This window comes from Temnothorax curvispinosus, unplaced genomic scaffold (assembly GCF_003070985.1).
Source record: "Temnothorax curvispinosus isolate PA1 unplaced genomic scaffold, ASM307098v1 QBEX01007285.1, whole genome shotgun sequence".
NCBI lineage: Eukaryota > Metazoa > Arthropoda > Insecta > Hymenoptera > Formicidae > Temnothorax > Temnothorax curvispinosus.
The window spans coordinates 1,842,890-1,864,996 of NW_020217065.1; the positions used below are offsets into that span (position 1 = coordinate 1,842,890).

Here is a 22,107-nt window from a genome sequence, read left to right on the forward strand (position 1 = left end):
TCACAGATTCTCTGATTTTCCTACTTTTTTCCCGCAACAGAATTATCGCACATGTCTCGCGTTATCTTCCAAACATACGTTGTTTGCAAACTTTTATAAAATAGTATAGATAGATCCCATTTTTATAACTGTTTAAAATTGTACTTATATTTTGCCATTAATAATTGATAATTAATAATGATATATTCAATATATAACATTATAACAATGCAATATGTTGAACAGAATACGAAATATGCAATAAGCGTTTGAATATAATTATGTGTGTGATATAATTATGTGAAATAATTGATCCAAGGTAAAATCACTTAAAAATATTTCGTACTAAGAAATAGGGATGTAATGTTAAATATAAACACCGACTAACAGACAGACTGCATATTAAGGATTTCAGCAGACGTACATACGTAGCGAGCTTAGTCATCAACGTGTGAAGAATATACATCTTTCCCGTGAACACTGATTTACGAGCCACGTGCCCGACACAGAAACTTACTTTCCCGGTTTTGCGATTAGTTTCCGCATATATTGTTGCGGTTATTTCCCTAAATAACTACATCTTCGTGTCCGATAAACATTTACAATACCTTCGGCAGATTAGAAACAATAGCGTTTAAAACAAGCGACAATGATATTACCGTCTCAAAAGTTTTTATGCATATTGGTTTTACCGCCAAGAATTTCTAGGTAATTCGCATACAATTATTTAATCACTTTGACATTTCAATTGTTAATTTATCCTTTATCTACATGACTAATTGTGACCAATATATTCTACTGAAAAACCCCAGCAATTATTCTTTCCTTGTTCTATTCTCAACGCCTATTATTATTAGTTATTCCGCTCAATTGGAATTAACACTTTTTTTAGAAGATAATTCCTTGAATGTGCAACCACACTCTATTATCATACAGGTTGTATTAATCGCGCGCGTCGCTATCTATCGCAAATACTTATTATATTTCTGTTCGGATCCGCAAAGCGGCCAGCGCGTTTAACGACATTTCGTTCGATTAATGAAATCGACATCGCCCGGGGGTCCAACGTACAGTCCGCCGTACGTCTCCCCACGCGGAGATCGCGCAGCGAGGGTGGCGTGCGCGCAGGTGGGAGGACAGGGAGGACGTACTGGCAGGCTGAGGATTACGGTGGGGCTACGGAAGGGGGCTGGAGGAAGCAGGAGGAATGGAGGTGGGACCGAGTGCCCGGTGAGTGAGCGAGAGTGCGAGAGCGAGAGGACGGAGGTGAATAGTGAGTCCGTGGGCTCGAGTGAGTAACTGGGAGTTGCAACTGGGGGACCCACTCAGTCACCACGAGATCGGCAAGCCGAATGGTCAACCGCGCCGGTGGTTCTTCTGAAAAGTCTGCAACGAATTGAAGGGGGCTCCGACGAAGAGGCTCCAGATCAAGCGCAGATTAGACCCTCGAATGTCAACGGGCGCGATCGTCCACAGTTACGTCGACTCGATCGCGGCGCAGGTGGACGAGCAGTCGCGTCGCGTCCATATCCCGACGGGGAACAAACTGACCGATTGTCAAAATTATCTCGCGGGAACCCCGACGATGTGGAGAGTTCTGGTGCGCTGTTATGTCACTTTGACGTCCACCTGACGCACAGTAACGATACCGGTGTAGAATACGTCCCGCGGTCTGTGGGGCCCCCGGCATCGCGGTTTCGGTATCTCGGGGATTACAATATATCCTCGCGTGACAGTTCGCCCCGGTGGCGGGACGAGACGGTGAACGATAACGGACGACGACGCCGTTTCTTTTATTTTTCTTCGGAGCGACCAGTCGATTCGCGGAAAGATCGCGAGTGCGCAAGTGGATGCGAGCGGAAACTGTCATCCGGAGCAGCCGAGGACTCTCCTGGACGAGGAGGACGAGGAAGAGATGATCTTCGTGCTGCTGGTGGCCGGAGCGTTCGCCCTCGCCACACTAAGGCGGTGTGTGTACATTGCTGAATTCTATTCACTTTCTCTAATGCGTATATGTATACATGTACATATATATATATGTATGTATATGTATATCCCGCTTTCGCACCGAGTCATCTCGCGGAGACGAGGTATTCAGTACGCAAACATTTGTTGCAACAGAAGAAAACGACTCGCGGATATTACACCACGTTTGGCGTGTATCGCTCCACTCGCGGTTTCCCGGCATACATATATTATAACGTTACTTCGCTCCTGGCATTGACGTCTCCGCGGGATCCCATTGCGCTTACCGGAGGATAAGAGTCGCGGTGCATTTCTGTCACGGCTAGTTCGCGGAACTAAATGAAAGAAAACGGTCGTTCGCGTCCGTCTGATCGACGACAAGTTTTACTGAAAGATGTATAATGATGCAATGACACGTGAAGAATTCGCGCAGCGTTTAAGGTACCGTTTCTGTACACGCTGTTCTTTGTCGTTGTCATCGATTGCGCTCAACGGGTCTTGCCCGGGAGACGAACGATTAGAAAAGAAAAAGATAATTGGATCGCGTTTCACAGCAAACGGATAGAACAGTTTAGCGTAAGGGCGTGCCTGTAATTTACGATATTAGTGTATGTTTATTTGAATTTATGACATTTATAGGTTCTTATTTACTTCGTATTTGCACGCTTGCCTATATCTCTAAATAGGCATGTCTTCGCGGTTTTTGTTAAAGAATTGCTTCTTTGCTCACCACGCTTTTTTGCTCTATTCAAACAGGATCATTTCTGTCGCAGAACATCCCGTAAAGAATTAGAAAAAGAACACAAGGCCGACTTCTTGCATCGTAATCACACTTGAACGATAATCGTTAATTACATACTACGTTCGAGTATTTTATTAACATATAAAGTATAATTTCAAGTATTATAATCACGATAAGCATAATCTTGCTTAGAAACAAGACTGTTTAAGTAGCAAGTTAAATTTCATTCATTTAAAAGATATATATCTATCTACTGCGAGCTTGTGTCTCAATTATAATTTCAAATTAGAATCAATTTCATTAATCTATTAAACTTCTTATCAATTTCAACTCCAAATTGAAATTTATGCCATTTTAATATTTTTTCACGATATTAAATGTTGTAACATATTAATACTAAAAAATAAATTAAAAAATTGAATTTTGATATTTAATATTATCTAATATGTATTATATGTAATACGTCTTATCTATGTTATATTATATAATTACATATACAGCAATACTAAATTTTGCATTAATTACTTGTAATAATATGGATAAATTTATTAAGCTTTAAGCCAGCTCTGTCTTGCGATAATAACGCATACGTTTTATCACATAACATTGAAAGATATCTAAAACTGATATCTAAAAGATTTATTGTCTCGTTGTTTACGTAAATAATACAACATTCATGCTATCTATATATTTTGTTTCATTTACAGTCTTAATCCGGACGTTTTTCTTGCAGGAAAATTTTAATTAATTCATATTTTTTGTATTATTTATATTTATATAATTAATAAAAAAATTATTCTTCCACAATTTTTTGTTAAGTGACTTCGTTTTGTAATGTCGATGTTTTCGATTCTACGCGCGCTTAAAAAATTCATGTTTAGCTAATTAATGACTAAGCGGTAAACTGAATCAATGCCTGCGAGATTAGGTTGCTGATGTGTTTATTTGGCTTCAGTCTCGGAGAATTAAAGTAGATATCAATAGCTTAATTCACCTATTAATTCTCTATCGTTAATACGACCTTTATCATTAGTGCTTCATGCCTTTACTAATTAATACCCCTTGATTTGTTTAATTGATTAATTGTGTTATTAGATGAATTTTTATAAGTGTAAAAATAATGCAATATTTTACATATAACACATTTTTCTATACAAAAAGAGAGAGTATATTGTTGATGTAGAACATGGCAAATCACAATTGTTAATGATATAAATTTATGCAAAAACAAAATATTTAACAAATGTATAATAAATTTATTATTTATCTTGGCATACATATATTAGCTGACAAAATCTATTTAGATCTTATGTCATAGTTATTTCGTCTATTACGTATTTTCAATCTTATCTTGGCACGCATGATATTAACCGCAATGATTAATTTATTCAGCAACATCTATTTATTTCTGTTCATTTTCTACGAATTAAAATTCTTTTAACCGCGATAACTGTTGTTCCGCGTCACTGCTACTTTCAAACTTGTCTTACTCATTGCTGGTTATTTAATCCATCATGCTTACTTACATTTTCAAATCGTTATAGATTACTATTTAAATTAATTCGTAATTAATTTTCTACAAATAATTAATTGTTTTTTAATAAGTAAATGAAGTTAAAAGTAGAATTTTTTAAACTCATTGTCCACCGAACAGTGGGTACAAAATAAAATATAAACACAATCTTTTCTTTCTACATCCTAAGTAAATTAAAATCTATTTAAATATTGTAAGAAAATAATTGCAGTAGGGATTAGGAGGCATTGATCTGAACCGTAAATAACAGAACAAATCCGCGACGCTGTATCCTTACACGATAAAACTTTTCCCTCAAAGAGTGATTCTCTAACTTTGGAATGACAAATTTGAATTCGTCACCGAGCCGCCTGTTCTCTCCACCTCCACGTTTTCCACCTCTCTGTGGAAGGTACGGACGCCGATAGAGGCGCGCGTCGTGTTGATACGGGACACACACGGACTGTTTGCTCGGGTACCATCGCGGACCCTTTTTTTCATGTAGGCCCCGACTCGAGTCACAACACTAGTAAAGTTACAAAAGCCGAAGGCAAACAGATCCGGGGACGGGCTTTAACCGGTTTATTAAACACTCGTGTGCTCCGGAGGTGGTCCCCATCGTTGCTGAAAGTGGCGACGACGCGGTCAGCGGATGAGGACGACGACGACGTCGATGTCGCCTGGCCATCTTCTAGAGCTCAAGCGTGTATCGCGTCGTGCGTTTTCGCTCCGGTATACCTTGCCACCTTGCCACCTTGCCAAGAGGTCCAGGAGAGGAGTTCACTACTCTTGCGCGTACGCAAGACGAAAGCGATCTCTCCTGGAGGTGGGAAAGGACGGACGGGAAGGAGGAGTTAAACAACACTCAGGCAAACCTTCTTTTCTTTTGTCAAGTCGAGCCGAGCCGCGGGGAAGCGACTTTAGATTCTAACAACCGCGTAATTTCCATTTTGGCCCGGTCATAGTCATTATGAGGTATTAATTTCGTCGACGGCACACCTTTTCTCTCGTTATTTCAATCGCTAATAACTTAAAACTTAATCGTTGATGTAGTTTTCGATTGTCATTGAAACAATTGTCATTTATCAGAAATTTCAACACGTAACGTTGATCGTCGAATCTTAAAATATATAACAAAATATCTTTTGCGGCACCCTATACAGCACAAAGTTCTGACGAGATGCATCGTGGAATTTTTGTACGTCCCTTAGTGTCACCGAGTGACTTACGTCCTACGACAGAAATAAAAGAAAAGTAAGAGCCCAAGAGCGACTTGGACGCGTCCTGGGTTGTGGTTTTGGGTTCAGCAGGGTTCACTGGACATATTATGAGACAGACGAGCACTCCAGCGTGAAATGAAAATATTATGCCAACGCTCAGACTGCCGTACCACGCATGACATATCGAAGAATTACTATATGCATATAAAAGTCGAAGATTCATATTTCGTAATGGAATAATTTCTGCTGCCGCGGATCGGTTTTTATGAAAAGATTACACTGACTTCCAGTTAATCAACGTCCGCTATTAAGATTCGATCTAAGATAAAGATCAGACAATAGAGTAATATTTCTCCCTATAACATTAGATGCTGACCTAATGCTATGATTTATCATCTTTCTTTGTTTCCCATTACGATTAAATGGGAGGCTGATCATGTCGACTAAAATTTTTAAAGTTCTCATCAACTAGAAGAATTAAATTCTATATAAAAAAAATAGCTGAATTGTTGTTCAGTATGTTCTTTCTAATTCTAAATTTCGATATTCGGTTTTTTAAACTAAGTAAAACTATAATTGATAATAATGTGATACAGTTTCTCCGAATATTAACCGCAATATCTTCGTCATCACTTTAAATCCTTACGTCTAAGCAATATTCTTCCTCATTAATACATTTTTAATTAAGATAATATCATGTTTTGACGCAACTTTCTTACATCTTCACCCATACACATATTTAATACTTCTTTTTTACAACACTGATGGGTACTAACCAGGTTGCATTTACTTATGACGAGATATCAATACGTATACATGGGCGATGAAGTATCGAGCGATCTGAGCATGCCCCGATGCTTCGGGGCAACTTTTTGTGTAATTTGTTAATCATGCTTACAACCGACGGAGTAACGCGAACGTGCGTCGGCAAGGAGGCAGAGAGAAAAAGGAAACCGGAGAGAGAGATAGTTTGCGAGTAAATCCAAGCACGAGATATAAATTCAGTTTTATACATTCGCGTATACTTTTCTGACGGGTTCTCTTGTCCGACTACTGGATACCGGCCTACCGATCCGATCTCACTCCCAGATTCCGGTACGGTATGCGATTTATGTGAAATCGCAGTTCTGGAACAAGGGCGACTTCGTGACATTTCATGATTTACCGATTCGATAAAGTCGATCGCGTGCGGAAGTTTTACAAATATCGCGGTAACACTTTCGCGCGGTGGTTGCTTGCGCCAATTTATGCAACGCTGCGGAAAGCAAGAAAGCGCTTTTTTTTTCGAGAAAAAAAACTCATACTTGTATGTTTTGCGTGATAAAAAAGGAAAATTAACCAGCGATTATATTGTTATTCGAACAGGAAAATAATATATAATAATGCCAGTTATACCGATAAATAATGCACACATTAACCGTAGTTTTAAGTTTTAACACGACGACAGGCGTGAAGTAGGGATACCACGCGCCAACATTATATATAGTACAACTACTTATGCGCAAGGAATAAATGCATAACGTGTCGTCGAATCATCTCTATTATCTAAAGTAATAATTACATGCGCGTCTTGCAAAATATTTTCCTGTTTTTTTTTTGCAAATCAATACAATATTGAGTACAACGTTTCATTAGTGTTCTTATCTTCAATTAACAGAAAAAGGATAATAATTACGATCGTAAAAACAATTATGCAACTACTGTCGGCGGCAGATTTCAGAATTAGCACGATTGCTGTCAAGGTATGAAATAAAACTCTTCGTTTGTTCAGCGTCGCAATTTGCTTCGATGCACTCGAAAAAAATCGTGAGTAGATTTACTACAACCGTAAGAAATTCCCGTCAATTAATTCACTTGTGAAGAAGATAATGTCTTCTATATTGTAATTTAGAATTACTCATGGTGTTGTTATCCGTAACGAGTCGCTAATTACTCGGATTTACGAGCGCGTTAAGTATCGGCAACTCTTCTATACCGTATTTAAGGCGCGTCGGTGGATCGTTCTCAATGCTTTCTCAAGGTGACTCTTCCGACTCTCCGATATATCCCGCGGCATTTTCTTAACATCTTTTTACGTTCCATTTTACCGACATCTTTAAAGGATTACATTAAAGATTGGTCTGTGTGCTTGATTGCCCCGTGTTTGATAACCCGATCGAGGATTTTAATTTTAACGATATTATTTCCCTGATATTACAGTAAATCATACGGTACACTAACTGATTGCTTAATAACCAGCTTGAAGCTGATTGGTACCGAATAACGAATTCTAGTATCCCAAATTGGACAAGAAATTGTTCGAACCCGGACTCCGTCCATTCTCCGCGTTTGATCAGCTCTCAATTATTACCATTAACGGACTGTTACGTCGGTCACATTTTCACCCAGACCTAAAAGTTCACAATGCGGGTGGTATGTTGTACAGAAGTGAGGCAATGTTTAAATTACACGCTGCATAGTGAACCGAGCTTTACGAGAGGCCCCGCCACGAACTCTTCCGTTCCACCACCTACGATAGCAATTACAGAGCCTGGAGCGAGCCGCCGGCACACACCACAATAATGTGTTCACTTCCGCAACCAAGCACGACACGTGGAAATTATAACGCGTATCTCTTATTCCATGAGACGAAACAATCGTCGTTGGAGAAAGACTTTAATGCGTCGACCGCTTCACAAGTAGAGTTCTAAGTGGGAGTTCGCACATATTTAGCCGCGCTGTTGCATCGAACGCCTGACTATACGCTTTGCTCCATTATTTCTGCGCGTATTTTAATCCAGGAATTTATTATTTCAACGTGGACGATGGTGTTAGAAAAGAGTTTAGCTAATTAAAAATATGAAAGTCGTTACGTATCAGTTTTCCAATAAGTCTGGCCAATTACGAAACACGCACACTAAGCAATGGCTGCTCGACGACGGAGCCGAAGATAGGTCTCTACATCTACAATCTCCTACCACCTGACGCCATCCATCGTGCGGTTGATTGCTATTCTCTTGAAACCGCGTGCGCAATGAGCGATGCGTTCATTCATGCCGATATGCAGGCCCGAGCTCCGTGGTGTCGGGCGGGTTGAATGTGCTCGGTATAATATACAGACGAAGTGTGTTACACGACGATCGATCCGCCGAGATGATGCTGGCAGAAACACGCACCGTGTTCTCGTTGAAGAATACTAGGTGTGAGTTCGCCGATGCCACACAATCTGCGGCTGACCTGTTTATTATTCCAAGCGAAGGTGGCGGATACTTAATGTTCTCGCGTCATGATACCTAAAGCGCGATTGTGGGTGGAAGGTGAAGAAGGCACGCGATGAAATGCGACAAAGGACCGATTCAGTATTGTGTATACAGAATAGGGCTGAAGCTCCATGTCCATGCCTTATGTAGCGACCAATACTTTCTTTGATCCCGATTCGGAGTCGACTTTCGTTTCGAGAAAAGTTGATCGACAAGTTGATGTCATCTTCTTCCGTAATATGCATAAACAAAAATCGTATGGTTTTAAATAATGTCTCCGACGAAATAGTCAAATTTTTTATGACATCCAGGATCCAGGATCAACAGTTGTGACCCTCGCCAAATCGATGCAAATCGATTAATCCAATACTCGATTATACACTTAGTTTCTTTTTTTTATAGTTTGTCTCGACCATTTGTCAGATCGAGAACGAACTGGTTGTGCTAGCGCGCTCGCATGTTGGGACTATACTAAACCTATCAACGCAACAAGTTTCGTAACTAACGGCATTGCCGCGTCGTTAAAAAGGAACAATACGAATAGCCCGCAAGGCGTAGGTAGCAGTCGTCTGCGAAAGCGGCCCGGCAAAAAAATTCATTTCGCGGACGCTTCGTAAAATCGGTTACGTATCGAAGTATTCCTTCGCGCGACATCGTGGGTGGAGCGGGGCCGGGTTTGTGCCTGACCACCGACAACTTTGATTCACTGCGATTGTTGAGGGCCGGTTCAATGATCGGCACGACACACCAACGATCGCGCGACCACCGTCGCTCAGTCTATAACGACGCACGCACGCAAACACATGTATGTATACGCGCATGTCGCGATCCACTAGTCGGTCGAACGAGTCACGTTTACACACGGAGCACCACGTGCTCGCGGCTCATTCGATCGTGCTCCCGGTTATAATATGTTGCGACTCCGACGCCGATCGATCGAAGCGATGGATTTTTCTACTCCTCGTGTAGGTACACGAAGGATTTACATCAGACTCGAAAGCTAAAGGGTTAATCTCTCACCGCTGGGCATCCAATATGTACCGAGCGTGCTCGCTCCTACGCTATGGTTCTCATCTTATTTGATCGCAGAAATTGAAGCTGATATAATTTAGTTGAATTTAATTATAGGGTAACTCCGGTTTTTACGCCGCGCCGCGCGGAGTTTTACGCCGTAGATGTCAGAAAAAAATAGAAGAAATGAAGGTACTTGCTCGCAATTATTCTGTTATGTGCCTTTATGCTATATTATTATTGCGTTGTAATTTCAGTTCTTTACTGTTAATATTAACAAAACTGTCGTGAGTTGAATTAAACATAGTAAATACTTAGTACTCGATAAATTAAGTTTCCCTTAGCTGCGGCGTATATACAGGAGTTACCTTATCGATTAAAAACACGTTAAACCAAGTTCTACGCGTTTATCGGTATTGAGAAAAACGCAGCAATTGACATAAATCATTAAATGTGAATACATGTGACCAATATTTTTATAAAAGAATGGAATTATTATGAATATATATATTTATAACTGAATACTGTAGTCGATATCTTCTAGCGTGAGTTAGACTCGTGACTTTGGAGCGCAATTATTATTGTAGATTAAATCAGTCACAACTGACAGTCGAAGTAAACATGATGATAACAAAACACTATCAACAAATATTCTCGAGCAATTTTCAATGTAGCCTCTGTTTTTACCAGCAATACGTTAATGTTCTTCGCGTGAAACTTTTACTGGACTTATTGCATATCGTTCCGGAAAAGTGGATGTCAATAGCCAAAGTGGTACATATAAGACCATATGATGCGCGGTACGTAAATCGTGGTATACCGGGACGTGAAGATTTTTCTTGTCAATCTTAAAACGGACGCTTGGTCACCTGGGCGATGACAGAATCTACCGTCTTTACGATGCAGGGTCGAGGCCGTTATCGGGTCGGCGTGTCTCACTATGCAAGAAAATCGTAAAGGACTCAAAGGGTCGACGGGGGCGTGGTACACGTACCTAGTTCCATCTGAAGACCCCGCTGACGTCTCTGTATATTCACGGTGCGCGAGATCGTCGTAAAGAGCCTCTATAGGCCGCGGCGTGAGAGTTCGATTTTATGTTCGTCTCAGTCAAGGACCGCCCGCCGTTAGTCACACGATGGTCTCTGCTTTCTTTAACACAACGCTGTGTACGACGCGCGTTTTTATAGTCCCGCGTACGACAGTCTCGTTTCGCGGCGAAACATTGTCATCTTGTTCTTGTATTCGCGTGTACTTGCCGTTATCAAAGTCATCATTCTCGCGGATCTCAAAGTCGACGGTACAAATGCGGGAGAGAAAACGAAGATCTTCAGCCCGCGCTCTTATTCCTGTTTCTCGTAAAAGGCACATCGCAAATCGACTGGCGAATTATCCTCGGCTGCGACGAAACCGAATGATCAGTTTCTTACTTGTTCGTGTGCACCGTTCTTATGGATTTAATGAGAACTAAACAGAAATTTCAAAATTTCGCTAAATTACTTCCTTCTATACTGTTATATTATTTGAGAAGACGCGTAAATCGCAATGCAAAATTCATTAACATAATAGAGAAAGTGATAAACAAAATATAAAAAGTAGTGCTAATATAAATTGCAATTTAAATTTTTCTGCACGTTTTTAATTTTTTTTTTAGAAAACGTCGCACCTGGATATTATTCCGACTGACAGAAACATGCAATGAATAATGTATACTTATTATTAATTGCTATACTGATTTTATCGCATCATATCATTTGCATTGAAGTGATAATCTCAATTCCCAGCATAATATATCTTACTGCAGTTAATGTCACAGATTTGTGTTAGTTCATTAATATAAATAATGACTTCTATTTCATAAAAGCAAAGAAAGTTGCAGCAGAGGAATATATTATTTTTTAGACAATATTTAACATCAAAACTTTTTTTCTCGTATAATAGTAAATTATAATTATTGGCTACAATTATCTATGAAATTTTGGAACAAATTAAAGAGGTTTTAATTGAAAATAAAATATAAAGCATGTTATTATAAAATGGATTAATTTCTAAAGTAGATGGATATGGATCACTTAATTTTGCTTAATTAAATTTTAATCTTTAAAAATGTTTGCTTTTTCAAATTTTATTTGTTAAAATTATGCTAATTAACATTCACTGAAAAGTTTATTTAAGTTAAAATTACGATATTATCTTATACGGGATGCCCCGTAGATTTCGGGGCGTCCCGTATAAGATAATATCGAATCATTGTAAGATCGTTATAATTATCTCCTTCTCGAACGTGCGCGTCAGTGCTCAGGAATAACAACGTAATTACTTATAACGTTTTCTTCCGCGAGATCCTCCTACTGTCTCAGTTAACAATATAATTCAACATCGAGCTTTCTCTCATACATCTACGCATGCTTTATAAACTGTTATTAAGTCTGGATCAAGATGATTTATCTCCGGATATAAACGCATATCGATCTGGTCAAACATCATCGCAAATGTGATAAGATAATTAACTCACATACACAACCGACTAAGCTTCCGTCTTAACAAGTATCATATTATTCTGATACAATTAATTACATGATAATATCAAAAAAGATTGAATAAAAAACGATTTGGAAAAAAATACCCGAAATTATTACTCTTAAAGCATTGTGCATTAATTAATATCAAACATATTATTGTTGTCAGATATTTTCTTGAAATTAGTTTATCGGAAGAGATATGCATGGAATGAAACAAGGCGTCAAGATATAAAACATGTTTCTGATAATTCTTTAAATGGATATCTCTTGCAACGAACTAACGCGCAAGAAGAAATTATTTAATGGCAGATATTCTCTGTTCTCTGAACGCGACAAAAAAACGGGTGACTTACGTAATCTTCGCCATCGGTTGAAGGAAAGGAAGAAGAAAGAGGAAAAAAGAGAGAAGCAGGGAGCAAGGGAAAGAGAAACGAAGACACCGGTCGCGTTGCGCTACCAAGCGATACTACAACGATTAACGTATATATATATATATATATTATATATATACACACAATCGGCCTCCATCGGGCGCTTTCTTACGCACGTGTGCACACGCGTATGCGGCCTATCGCCGGCCGAAGAATCGAGATAACGTAATCGACGATGACATTGAATGCCGTAGTAACTGACCGCGTGCATTCCTGCGCGCTGCGTTCCCCCTTCGTCTTCTTTCCCGTGTCGCGGTGGCAGAACGTCATTTCAGATCGATTCTTGCACCGATGCCAACGGTAGGTTGTCACCTCTGGATATAAACGACGGGTGACGTCAGTATGACATCAGTGATCCATATCGTCGTAACACCGTAAGGCGCCTCGCTCGCGTATTACAGACACTTTACGACGCGTCAGCGTATAGACACCTTTGATAATTCGATGCGTCGGCGACGCGGCAGGTAGACTAAAGAGGAGACGCCGGGGAGGGGGGGGGGAGAAAAGAGGACGGGGCTAGATGCCGAGGAAGAAAACAAAAGGAGCACGCGAAGGCGGAATTGGCGAGAGGAGGTAAAGGATGGATGTTAACGCGCAACTCTGGCAACTTAAAACCCTTCAGCGGTATTTTATGGGTGGGGTCGCCCTCTCCGACGAGGAGACTATCCAATGCGCCTAGTAGTCCGACCAGACAAAATGCAAATCTGCGCGCGCCCCGCTAATCTGTCTGGTGCATCCGTGAGGTCGGGACCGCATTGGCGGAGACTGCGGGACCGTGAGCACGAACGGCGCGGGTTAGCCTCGAGTTTTCCCGCGTACCTCGTAAATCAAAGTCGTCCGCGAAGTCCGGGACTGCGGCCGGCTGCAGGAAGGAAGTCGGGGTCTTGTGTCTTGTGCGTCTGGCGGGCGATCGTCGAACTGACGCACCCTGCCTGATTCATATTCAGCGAAAGCTGAATATGCGGGAAGCTGCGGCGACCGCACACGGTCGGGGACTCGGCAGAAAAACCGGTCTAAGTGGAGATTAAAGGTTGAGATAACGCGCCAATGTGTCACAAGTGATCTAATCATTCATTTAAGTTTTACTACTCGTTAATAATTGCAAACGAGAACGATATAAACGGCAATCTCGATGCTAATTACGTTTGTGTGTTCATATAATGACGTTTACATATCATTTAGATATCATGATTGGCTTTTACCGGCCATAATTGGCTGTTTGTGTCGATGCGTTAACTCAATTACAATATCGTCTCGGTACTTGGATCTCGGTACTCGGTCCCTATTTCCCCTCGACTTTTTTAATCACCGCTCGATTCGAGAACTCGAGCGAGAAGGAAACCCGACGCCTCTGCAGATTGCTCCCGACGATCCCTTATGCGCATACCGTATCAAATGTTGCGAGCTACGCATAATCTATCTTTTCTATGGTGCTCACCGTGCGTTCACCCGTCGTGCGATACTCTCTCGCTGTAGGTGCCGATTAGAGTAGCGTTTCCTCGGGATATAAACATGACTTACGCGTACGTGATTGTTAGCGCGTACATACGTACGTATGCTACTCAAGGAGGTGTAGAAAGAGACGAGACTCACCGAGACTACGCGTCCCACATACCTCTATGAATGACGTTGCAATAATGAAAGGCGCGCGTTTTTTCACAATAAAGCGTATCTGAGTTGCAGTCGCGTGTCACTTTGCACGATACGGCACCTCTGGACATCTAAGATGTGTCATTATATCGACTAACGATATTACTTACAGAATAAGTTTTTGTTATTTAGATATAAAGAGCAATTTATAGTTTAATCTAATTTTCTACGTAATTTATAAATGGAAATTATACAGACAATATTAACGTAAAGCGTGTAGCTTCGGGCACTTTCATATGATATTTACTTTACTGTTTCGCAATCGATAAGAATTACCTTGTTGACTAGTACTACCTTCAGGCACTCTTCACTTCGGTCTCTTCATAAAATAATACACCTCTATATAGTGTACATGCAACGACACGCGAATCGCGATCTTCTATTATCTACCCTTTTCTCGCTACGTACTTATCTCTATGCGTGCGTGCACTTTTGAACGCACGTCGGGCGCTCTCGCTCTCCGATACGAGATCCGCGAAGCGAGCCCGAATGGGCTCGTATCGGGCACCTCGCTCCCACACTCGCCCGCACGGCGATGATATTGCGCTCTTTCTCCCCGGTACCACTTGCGTCTCTCTTTCCGCCCGTGCGGTATGCTCCTTCGCCTCAGCACTCTCGCTCCTTTTCCCCTTTCCGTCTTTCACTCGTCGGTCCAAAGAGGCGAAGGTGGAGGCTAATCACCACGCAATCACCGCTCCCGGTGCGGCCGGGACTCCGACCCGTTCCCAGAAAGCAGCAACCGCCTTTTGCCGCCCTGGGGCATTCACCACCGCGGTACCGGTGCTGCAAAACCAACAATCTTCGTCCTGTGCCGCGGAAAAAAGAGCACTGCCCTTCCCCGCGCCCCGTTTCCCCGCCCCCTTTTCACCAAATCACCGGAGGGCCGACCGATCGTCCGACTACTGGCATCCGGGGAATCCATCGCGAGAATAGCCGCGATTCCACCTTGGCAGTGCCTATCGAGAGACGAGGAAGGCATGCATTAAACCCGCGGAGGCAACTACCGCGTCGACACGACACTGCCCGGAATGCGTATATGATCGAAAAGAAGTATATTTTGGGATAATTCCCCCGTATGAATGATGGACGTTTCGTTCTGAAATGCGTTTTGAATCGACATTATCGCGTGTAATGAGAGTGCACCGTAAGGATGAAATGAGGCACCTGCTCGAATAATTGCACGTGGCGAAACCCTATAGGAATAACGTGGTTATTGCGTGCGTTTTAGTAACCCATAGGTGGTAGGCCGCGATTACAGGGATATTATGCCACGAAAAAATACGGTGTACTCTCAATAGAGCTTTATTTCATTTTTTTTACGTATTAATCAATTATAATCTGTTATTGATTTCTTGTGCTGAGAGCTTATTAAAGTTTTTCAAAACAGTTGCTTCATAATCTATAAAACGAAAAATGTGTCAGATACCTATAAAAGAGATTCATATAAACGCGTAAAAATTGTTAAATCATATTTTACTTTTAATTACCTATTTCGTATCAATTTTCCAGCACGTATTTATTCTGTCAACGTATTGCGCTACAGTAAAATTAAATCGTAGCCTGTCAAAAACGAGCAACTTCGCGTAAAGATACTTTGTCGCTGTCCACCCTTAAATACGAGATAATACACGCAGGAAATTGGTAACTGGTAGGTAAGGACGTAAATTGATATAGTTGGGGGCGATGGTCGTTAGAGTGTATATAATATTGGGTGCACCTTTACCGTACACCCACGCGTCGTGCATAGTCGATGGTACAGGATGCCTGAAACTGCTGACTTGGGGCAACTCCAGGAGAAGAAGGAGGAGGCGTGAGTTTACGATAAGATACACACAGCCACGCAACTGGCTTCCTCCGGTGTTTCGCGCTAACGGGCTAATCAATTTGGGACTTATTGCTACGTCGCCCGCAGATTCGTTAGATATCGCCTCGCGTACAGAAATTACGATAACCGAGTTCTTGAATTTACGTACTCTCATTTTCGTTACTACTGTAAGATGTTTGCAATAAAGTAAATTAATACTTTGTGTCGAAAAGGAGTGTTGAGATAATTATTAATCAAATCTAGTGCAAATCTGATCTCTTATCCTTACCATCTTGTTGTATTTGAATGACAGAAAACGTTTAAAAAAAACACCAAACTGTGTGACATCTCAAGCTATCATTAAATCGGATATTAATGCTGAGGGCACGCGTAGTAACACGCGGGATCACGTAGTGCGTGTGCACTTTCGCCGCGCGATGACTGTGCGACGCACGTAAGTCCACGCGTGACCGACGTGCGAATTGTACGAACTATCGTATCGAATTGCCATTACGGCTCGCACCTGAGAGCGCCTGCACCGTCGCTTCGAATGAATTTACACGTGGTTTTCTGTACGGCACGCACGAACTATCAACGCGCGTTAATTGCCCACATAGTGGTCCATGAAGTCTTTGTCGGTCTTTACGGGCACTATCAGTACATTCATGCTAGACTTCACGGGCGCTGAATGGTATTGATCAACAATTGATTCGATACGATGTGCTTGCTACGTGATGCTAAGTATTATGTGATACCAACGCCATTCAAATCTTAACAGTATACGTAGGAGGCTAAAATTCTGTATTCGTTCTCTTGAGTTGGTAATTAAAATTAATTAAAAATTAATTTTTTTTCTATTTTTTACTTTTAATAGATTTTCGTCTTGAAATTTATAAGAAGTTTATTATTAATACATTTATTTATTCGCTACCCAACGTTGCAAATCACGTGCGGAAAAAAATTGGAAAAGTCTGTCCCCGAATAAGTTTGCAGAGTGGAATCACAAGGAAAGTCGTAAGCTATGACATTTAATTGTGCAATAAATCTTGATTCTCCGATTTGCAACCCATTTCCTACTGCGGGGGCGACGATTGGTCGCTGTTAAATTGGTGCGTAGGTGCAATGGAGGTACCTACGTATCCGTGTAGGTACGCCAAGTGTGAAAGTCGGAAGGACTTCATCTCTCCCTTTCCCTTTTGTCACTCTTACGGGCAAAATAGCGCGCAATCTTTCTCTAGTCGTTAACTTTATCGACTCTAACTGCAGATAATCCATAATCGATTCAATTTGACAAATATAAGTTTCATCTTAAATATACATATATATTTATTTATACTTGTTGCAACTACTTCGCAAATATCTGCTAACATATCTATGAACTCAACAATAAAAAATCCAATTTTACGAATGCCATCTTCTGAAAATTGAACGTCTTTACGTTTATGCTAAAAGCAATGCAAAGATATGCAATATTTTTGCAAAAACTAATTGGAAAACGCAAAATAGTTGCACAAGCTTAATTTTCATTCCATTACGCTTAAGTGCCTTCCAATATGTTTCTGACGACAGTTTCTATTTTCGATTACAGACTCAGTGGCACAAACGATTACTCTTACGAGTTTTGCCTTCTTCCTGACCTCGTGGCTGAACTCGGCGTCGGGAACGTCCGCAAACGACCTGCAATTTGTGCCAAACGCCAGTGACATAAAACCCTGGTTTCAACACCCTTGCGGCACCCGGCTGGCGGCCTCGCGAAAGATGCATAATTCCAGCGACTCGACCAACATCATGAAGAGGGTGCGAACGCAATTGCGAGTCGCGCAAAATCACTTCAACAAGACTTTCAAGGACGTGCGCATAGTTTACTCGAAGGTGAGAGACGAGAGCGCTCCACTCGCGACCGCGATTCCATAATTAATTGCAGCGCGGCGTCGGGGTAAAACCGCGTGGGCAGTGCTCGCTCGAGGGGGACTCGCACGTGCGCGCGATGCAACGCATCGCGCTAGTGCACAGTCCTATTTTCCGCCGGTAATTTGCATTGGTTACGATGTGCCACGCACATCCAGCATAATTACTTTTTCTCGAGTCCCGCGGCGCGTTCTAGACATCTCACCGATTTGATGACAAATCACTTCCGTCGCGTTGCGGAACGAGAACACGTTGCTTGCTCGATACAAAAAAAAAGACGTTATCGCAAAATGTTATTAAACGTTGTCCTCACGAGACCAAGATAAGCGAATGCATTTACATAAGACGCTTTTACTTGTTTATAACGCCGTTGTAACGAGATGATAGATGTTATTGTTTGGTCTACTAGAGAGCCTGAGATCGAGTTTATCCCGCACGGATCGCAATGGCTTAGATAGAGCGATATATTTTGTTTATCAACCTTTATCACTTTGAAGCTTACTCTGGACACGCATGGCCGCATTCCAAGACAGATTTGTGATACTATGGTTTTTGATACTGTACAGCGCTTAGTACTCAACTGATATAAACAGACATGCTTATGCTCGCAAATGTGTGTGTGTAACGTCAGATAATTCATTAAATAATTCATAAATGTACGGTCATTTGTAATTTACGTCTGGATTTATGCATCATAACGGTATTAGTATAGTTAAGTGAGATTTGCGTAGCCATAAATTTTATATTCAATGATACGCATAACCAAGTACTAATAGATTGTATGCGTGTGACCCAATCTCACAATCAGATAGTCAATAAAATATAATTCTATGTAGGCTCTCAAACAAATGTGAAAAAATTTAATTACATAAAAATATATAATTATATATCGGTTCGAAAAATTAAATACTGTTTTATCTTTTTGCTATAGGTGTACAGAGTGTTGCTGAAGGAGCAGTATAAGATGAATTGGTTGCCAAAAAGGCAGCTCGAGTGGTACCATAGGGAACTTTGGTGCTTGGAAAAGGGGAAGAAAGCCGAGCGTGCCCTTCCACGCCTATATGACGCGCTACAGAGGTTCTCGATTACGTTCCATTATCTTAGAGAATTTCATCTCGACTCTAATATCGATGTCACTCGCGGCATTATTAAGAGGCGGACTAGGATCATCGACAAAGCGCACAACCAAGTTCTCAGGGTAAGCTGGTGCATTGCTTACTTCTAACAATATCTGTGTCAATATAGATATAAATTGAAAATTGCATTTATATCACGCATTAGAATTGCTCGTAAATCAAATTAATCGTTCAACAAGTGCGAGATATAAAACTATAGATATACTTTATTACTTCGACTCGCGATCTTGAGTCAAGTTGCCATAAAACGTATTTGCTGTGTACGGCAATAAGCTTTACTTACGGTAATATAAATCTTTTGCAAGTGAAAGTGCAAACGTGTAAAAGTAACACTTCTCGTTTGTGTGATTGCAGTTGCTGTGCGAGGTCGAAGCTGCTATGATAAATCTGGCATTAAGAACTTCAACTCTGAACGATGCGTTCATGATAACGGATAATTTGCACTGGGCCAAAGAGGGCGATCTAACATTAATGTTGATTCAGGATTGGGGCGTATTAAAGCTCTATCATACTTTTCTGAAAGATTGGATAAAGGTTTTCCGTAACGCCACCACTGACAACACTTGCGACCGTAATATAAAGCCTTTGGCTTTTACGCCGAATATGCCTAAAAAATGGTTTAACGGAAAAGGCACAAGGATGCCGAAGATGAGAAAACATAAACCGACGAGGAAGCCCGGTCGAAATAATTCCTTGCGTCAAAACCTGCGAAAGGGATCTCAAAGGAACAGACTGATGAAGAAGCAAAAAGGACCTACGTTACGAACATAAATCATGTGTCGAACCTGAAGAAGCTAGCGCTTAGTATCGACGAGATCTGCTGATAATTTAAAGACACCGCTCTATACAGCGTCGAATCGTATACTATCTCATACTAACATAACTTTTGTATTTATTCCATTATCGCAATCATGTTCATTCGAATAGTTTTACTCGTTTTTCGCAGATTTGCCAATAGAATGGTACTATTGTCCTAAGATTATGATATCTCAACAGCCGTGAAAATTATTTAATAATTTTCCAATAGTTTTGGCTCAATACTATTGCGGATTGTGGTAATAGAAGTATTTTATCAACAACATGCGGCTGCGCATACTAGAGACCAGTATTAAAAGATCTACTTCAGAACAGTATTATATCTAATAACATACATAAAATATACCGAGTATAGCCCATAATGTTGATAATAATGTTTCGAAGTACATGGCGCATTCGAATCGATTAGACTCGTGAAATATCGATCCAATAGATTATAATCGTCGTTAAAGTATACTTTTACACATAATCTCATCATGTATGTGTAAAAGGAATGTAAAAAGCCCGTTTTCATTCTCAGGCACTCAGCAATCTGAGAACAACGAAAAAACAATATGTTATGAAAATAAGCAAAAAAAAATACAGAGAAAGAAATACAGGGAAAATAAATTCGCAGATGTACTTCGCACGTCTAAAATTGGCCGTCTTGCGCCAATTATATTTATATCGATATGCCAACATAGATTACGCTCACGATCAAGGCGGCTTGTTACATGGTCACGGATTTGAGTTCATTCGGTTAAATCGACGGACTCTGCGATACGCGCAGGTGTCGATAATTCGTGGAAAGATCGATGACGAGTTTTAGGCGGCTCGTGAAACTTATTTATTCTAGCTTTAAAGATGGCGAGAGAACTTAATGTTGTTTAGCTGTGATATCCCGAGCGTATGCGGACGTACAGAGTTCCTACGTTTATATATAGGCGCATATGCACATACACATACACTTACATAGATAGGTATCGTGCGTTGACGCGTACCATACGTAGACGTAGATGATTCTCTCCTCCTTTCCGGTGTGTCCTACTGAAGAATCTCGCCTTGTCGTGGGAACACATGACAATTTTACCTTTATAGTTAGTCCGTCGCAATCATTGCGTTTTAAGCGCGTAGACGACGCCAGAAGCGTTTTTAGCGAAAACGAGGTCCGAGGATTTTCACGGTTTCTTCCGTCTCGCGTTCGACCAGATTTGTATGCAAGTGCGCTAATCGATAATAAAGGATCATTACGAATTTTAATGAAATTCGAGCAAATCTTGATTTTGTACGCGTGCCAGCATATAACACGTAACGTGTCCTTTTTGTGCTAGATTAAAATGTATTTATATCGTGTAGATTCGATATATTTTACACTAAAGCAGTACTTAAGTATGTTCATAGCTTAGCGTTACGCATATTTTTGTACTATGTATGCACATGATGATGCGATACAAATTATTCGTAGACGCGCACTTAAATTTAAGGCTATTATGCATTTTATACAATAGAATATTTATTCGGACGTATATGCATAGCGTTCTGCTCTATTTATTATATCACGTTACCATTGCATATACTATTTATTGTCATGTCTTTACTTATATGTGATCATCTCGAATAAATTCAATGTTTTGTATCGAACTGAAGTTTAGATGACAGAGATACCTTTATAATCCACGTAATAATTTAATTTCAACAATATTGTAAATCGTTCGTTTTACATGAACATTCGACCGGAAGTATCAGGAGTACATGAAGGATTTTCATTCTGTATAACACTCGATCATTATCCGTAATGTATATATAACGCGGAAATAATGTAGATAAGAATATGCTATTTAAAATCAAATAAACATGACTCATTGCAGTAATATTTTAAGCGATTGATTAGATAAGCAGTTAAATAATGCATAGCGACATTAATTTTTTGTAACTGCCATTACGTATTTATGTATATGCTATAAATATTGCTGCATCGCAACGCTGTTTTGTTGTTGCACAGTGACATAATTTCCTTATTTATAACATTTATTTAATGGTATATTTAGCCGTATTTTATTTTAAAAACAGCAAAAGCGTAATTTTAATGATGATATCACTATTAAATTTTTTACTTATTTAACAGCTATTTACGTAAGCAATTTTTTTTACTGAAAATTTTAAAATCGTATTTTATTTATATGTATTTAATTTAT

The 22,107-nt window shown here is 40.4% G+C and overlaps 1 protein-coding gene across 1 annotated transcript; it reads left to right on the plus strand.

The window, feature by feature from the left end:
- The first annotated feature begins 1,285 nt into the window (after positions 1-1,285).
- On the plus strand, positions 1,286-21,919 carry LOC112456902. Its single transcript, XM_025019700.1, has 4 exons — positions 1,286-1,949; positions 17,662-17,945; positions 18,913-19,179; positions 19,472-21,919. The coding sequence occupies exons 1-4, from the start codon at positions 1,895-1,897 to the stop codon at positions 19,886-19,888; spliced, it is 1,023 nt and encodes a 340-aa protein (XP_024875468.1). The 5' UTR covers positions 1,286-1,894; the 3' UTR covers positions 19,889-21,919.
- The last annotated feature ends 188 nt before the right edge of the window (positions 21,920-22,107 follow it).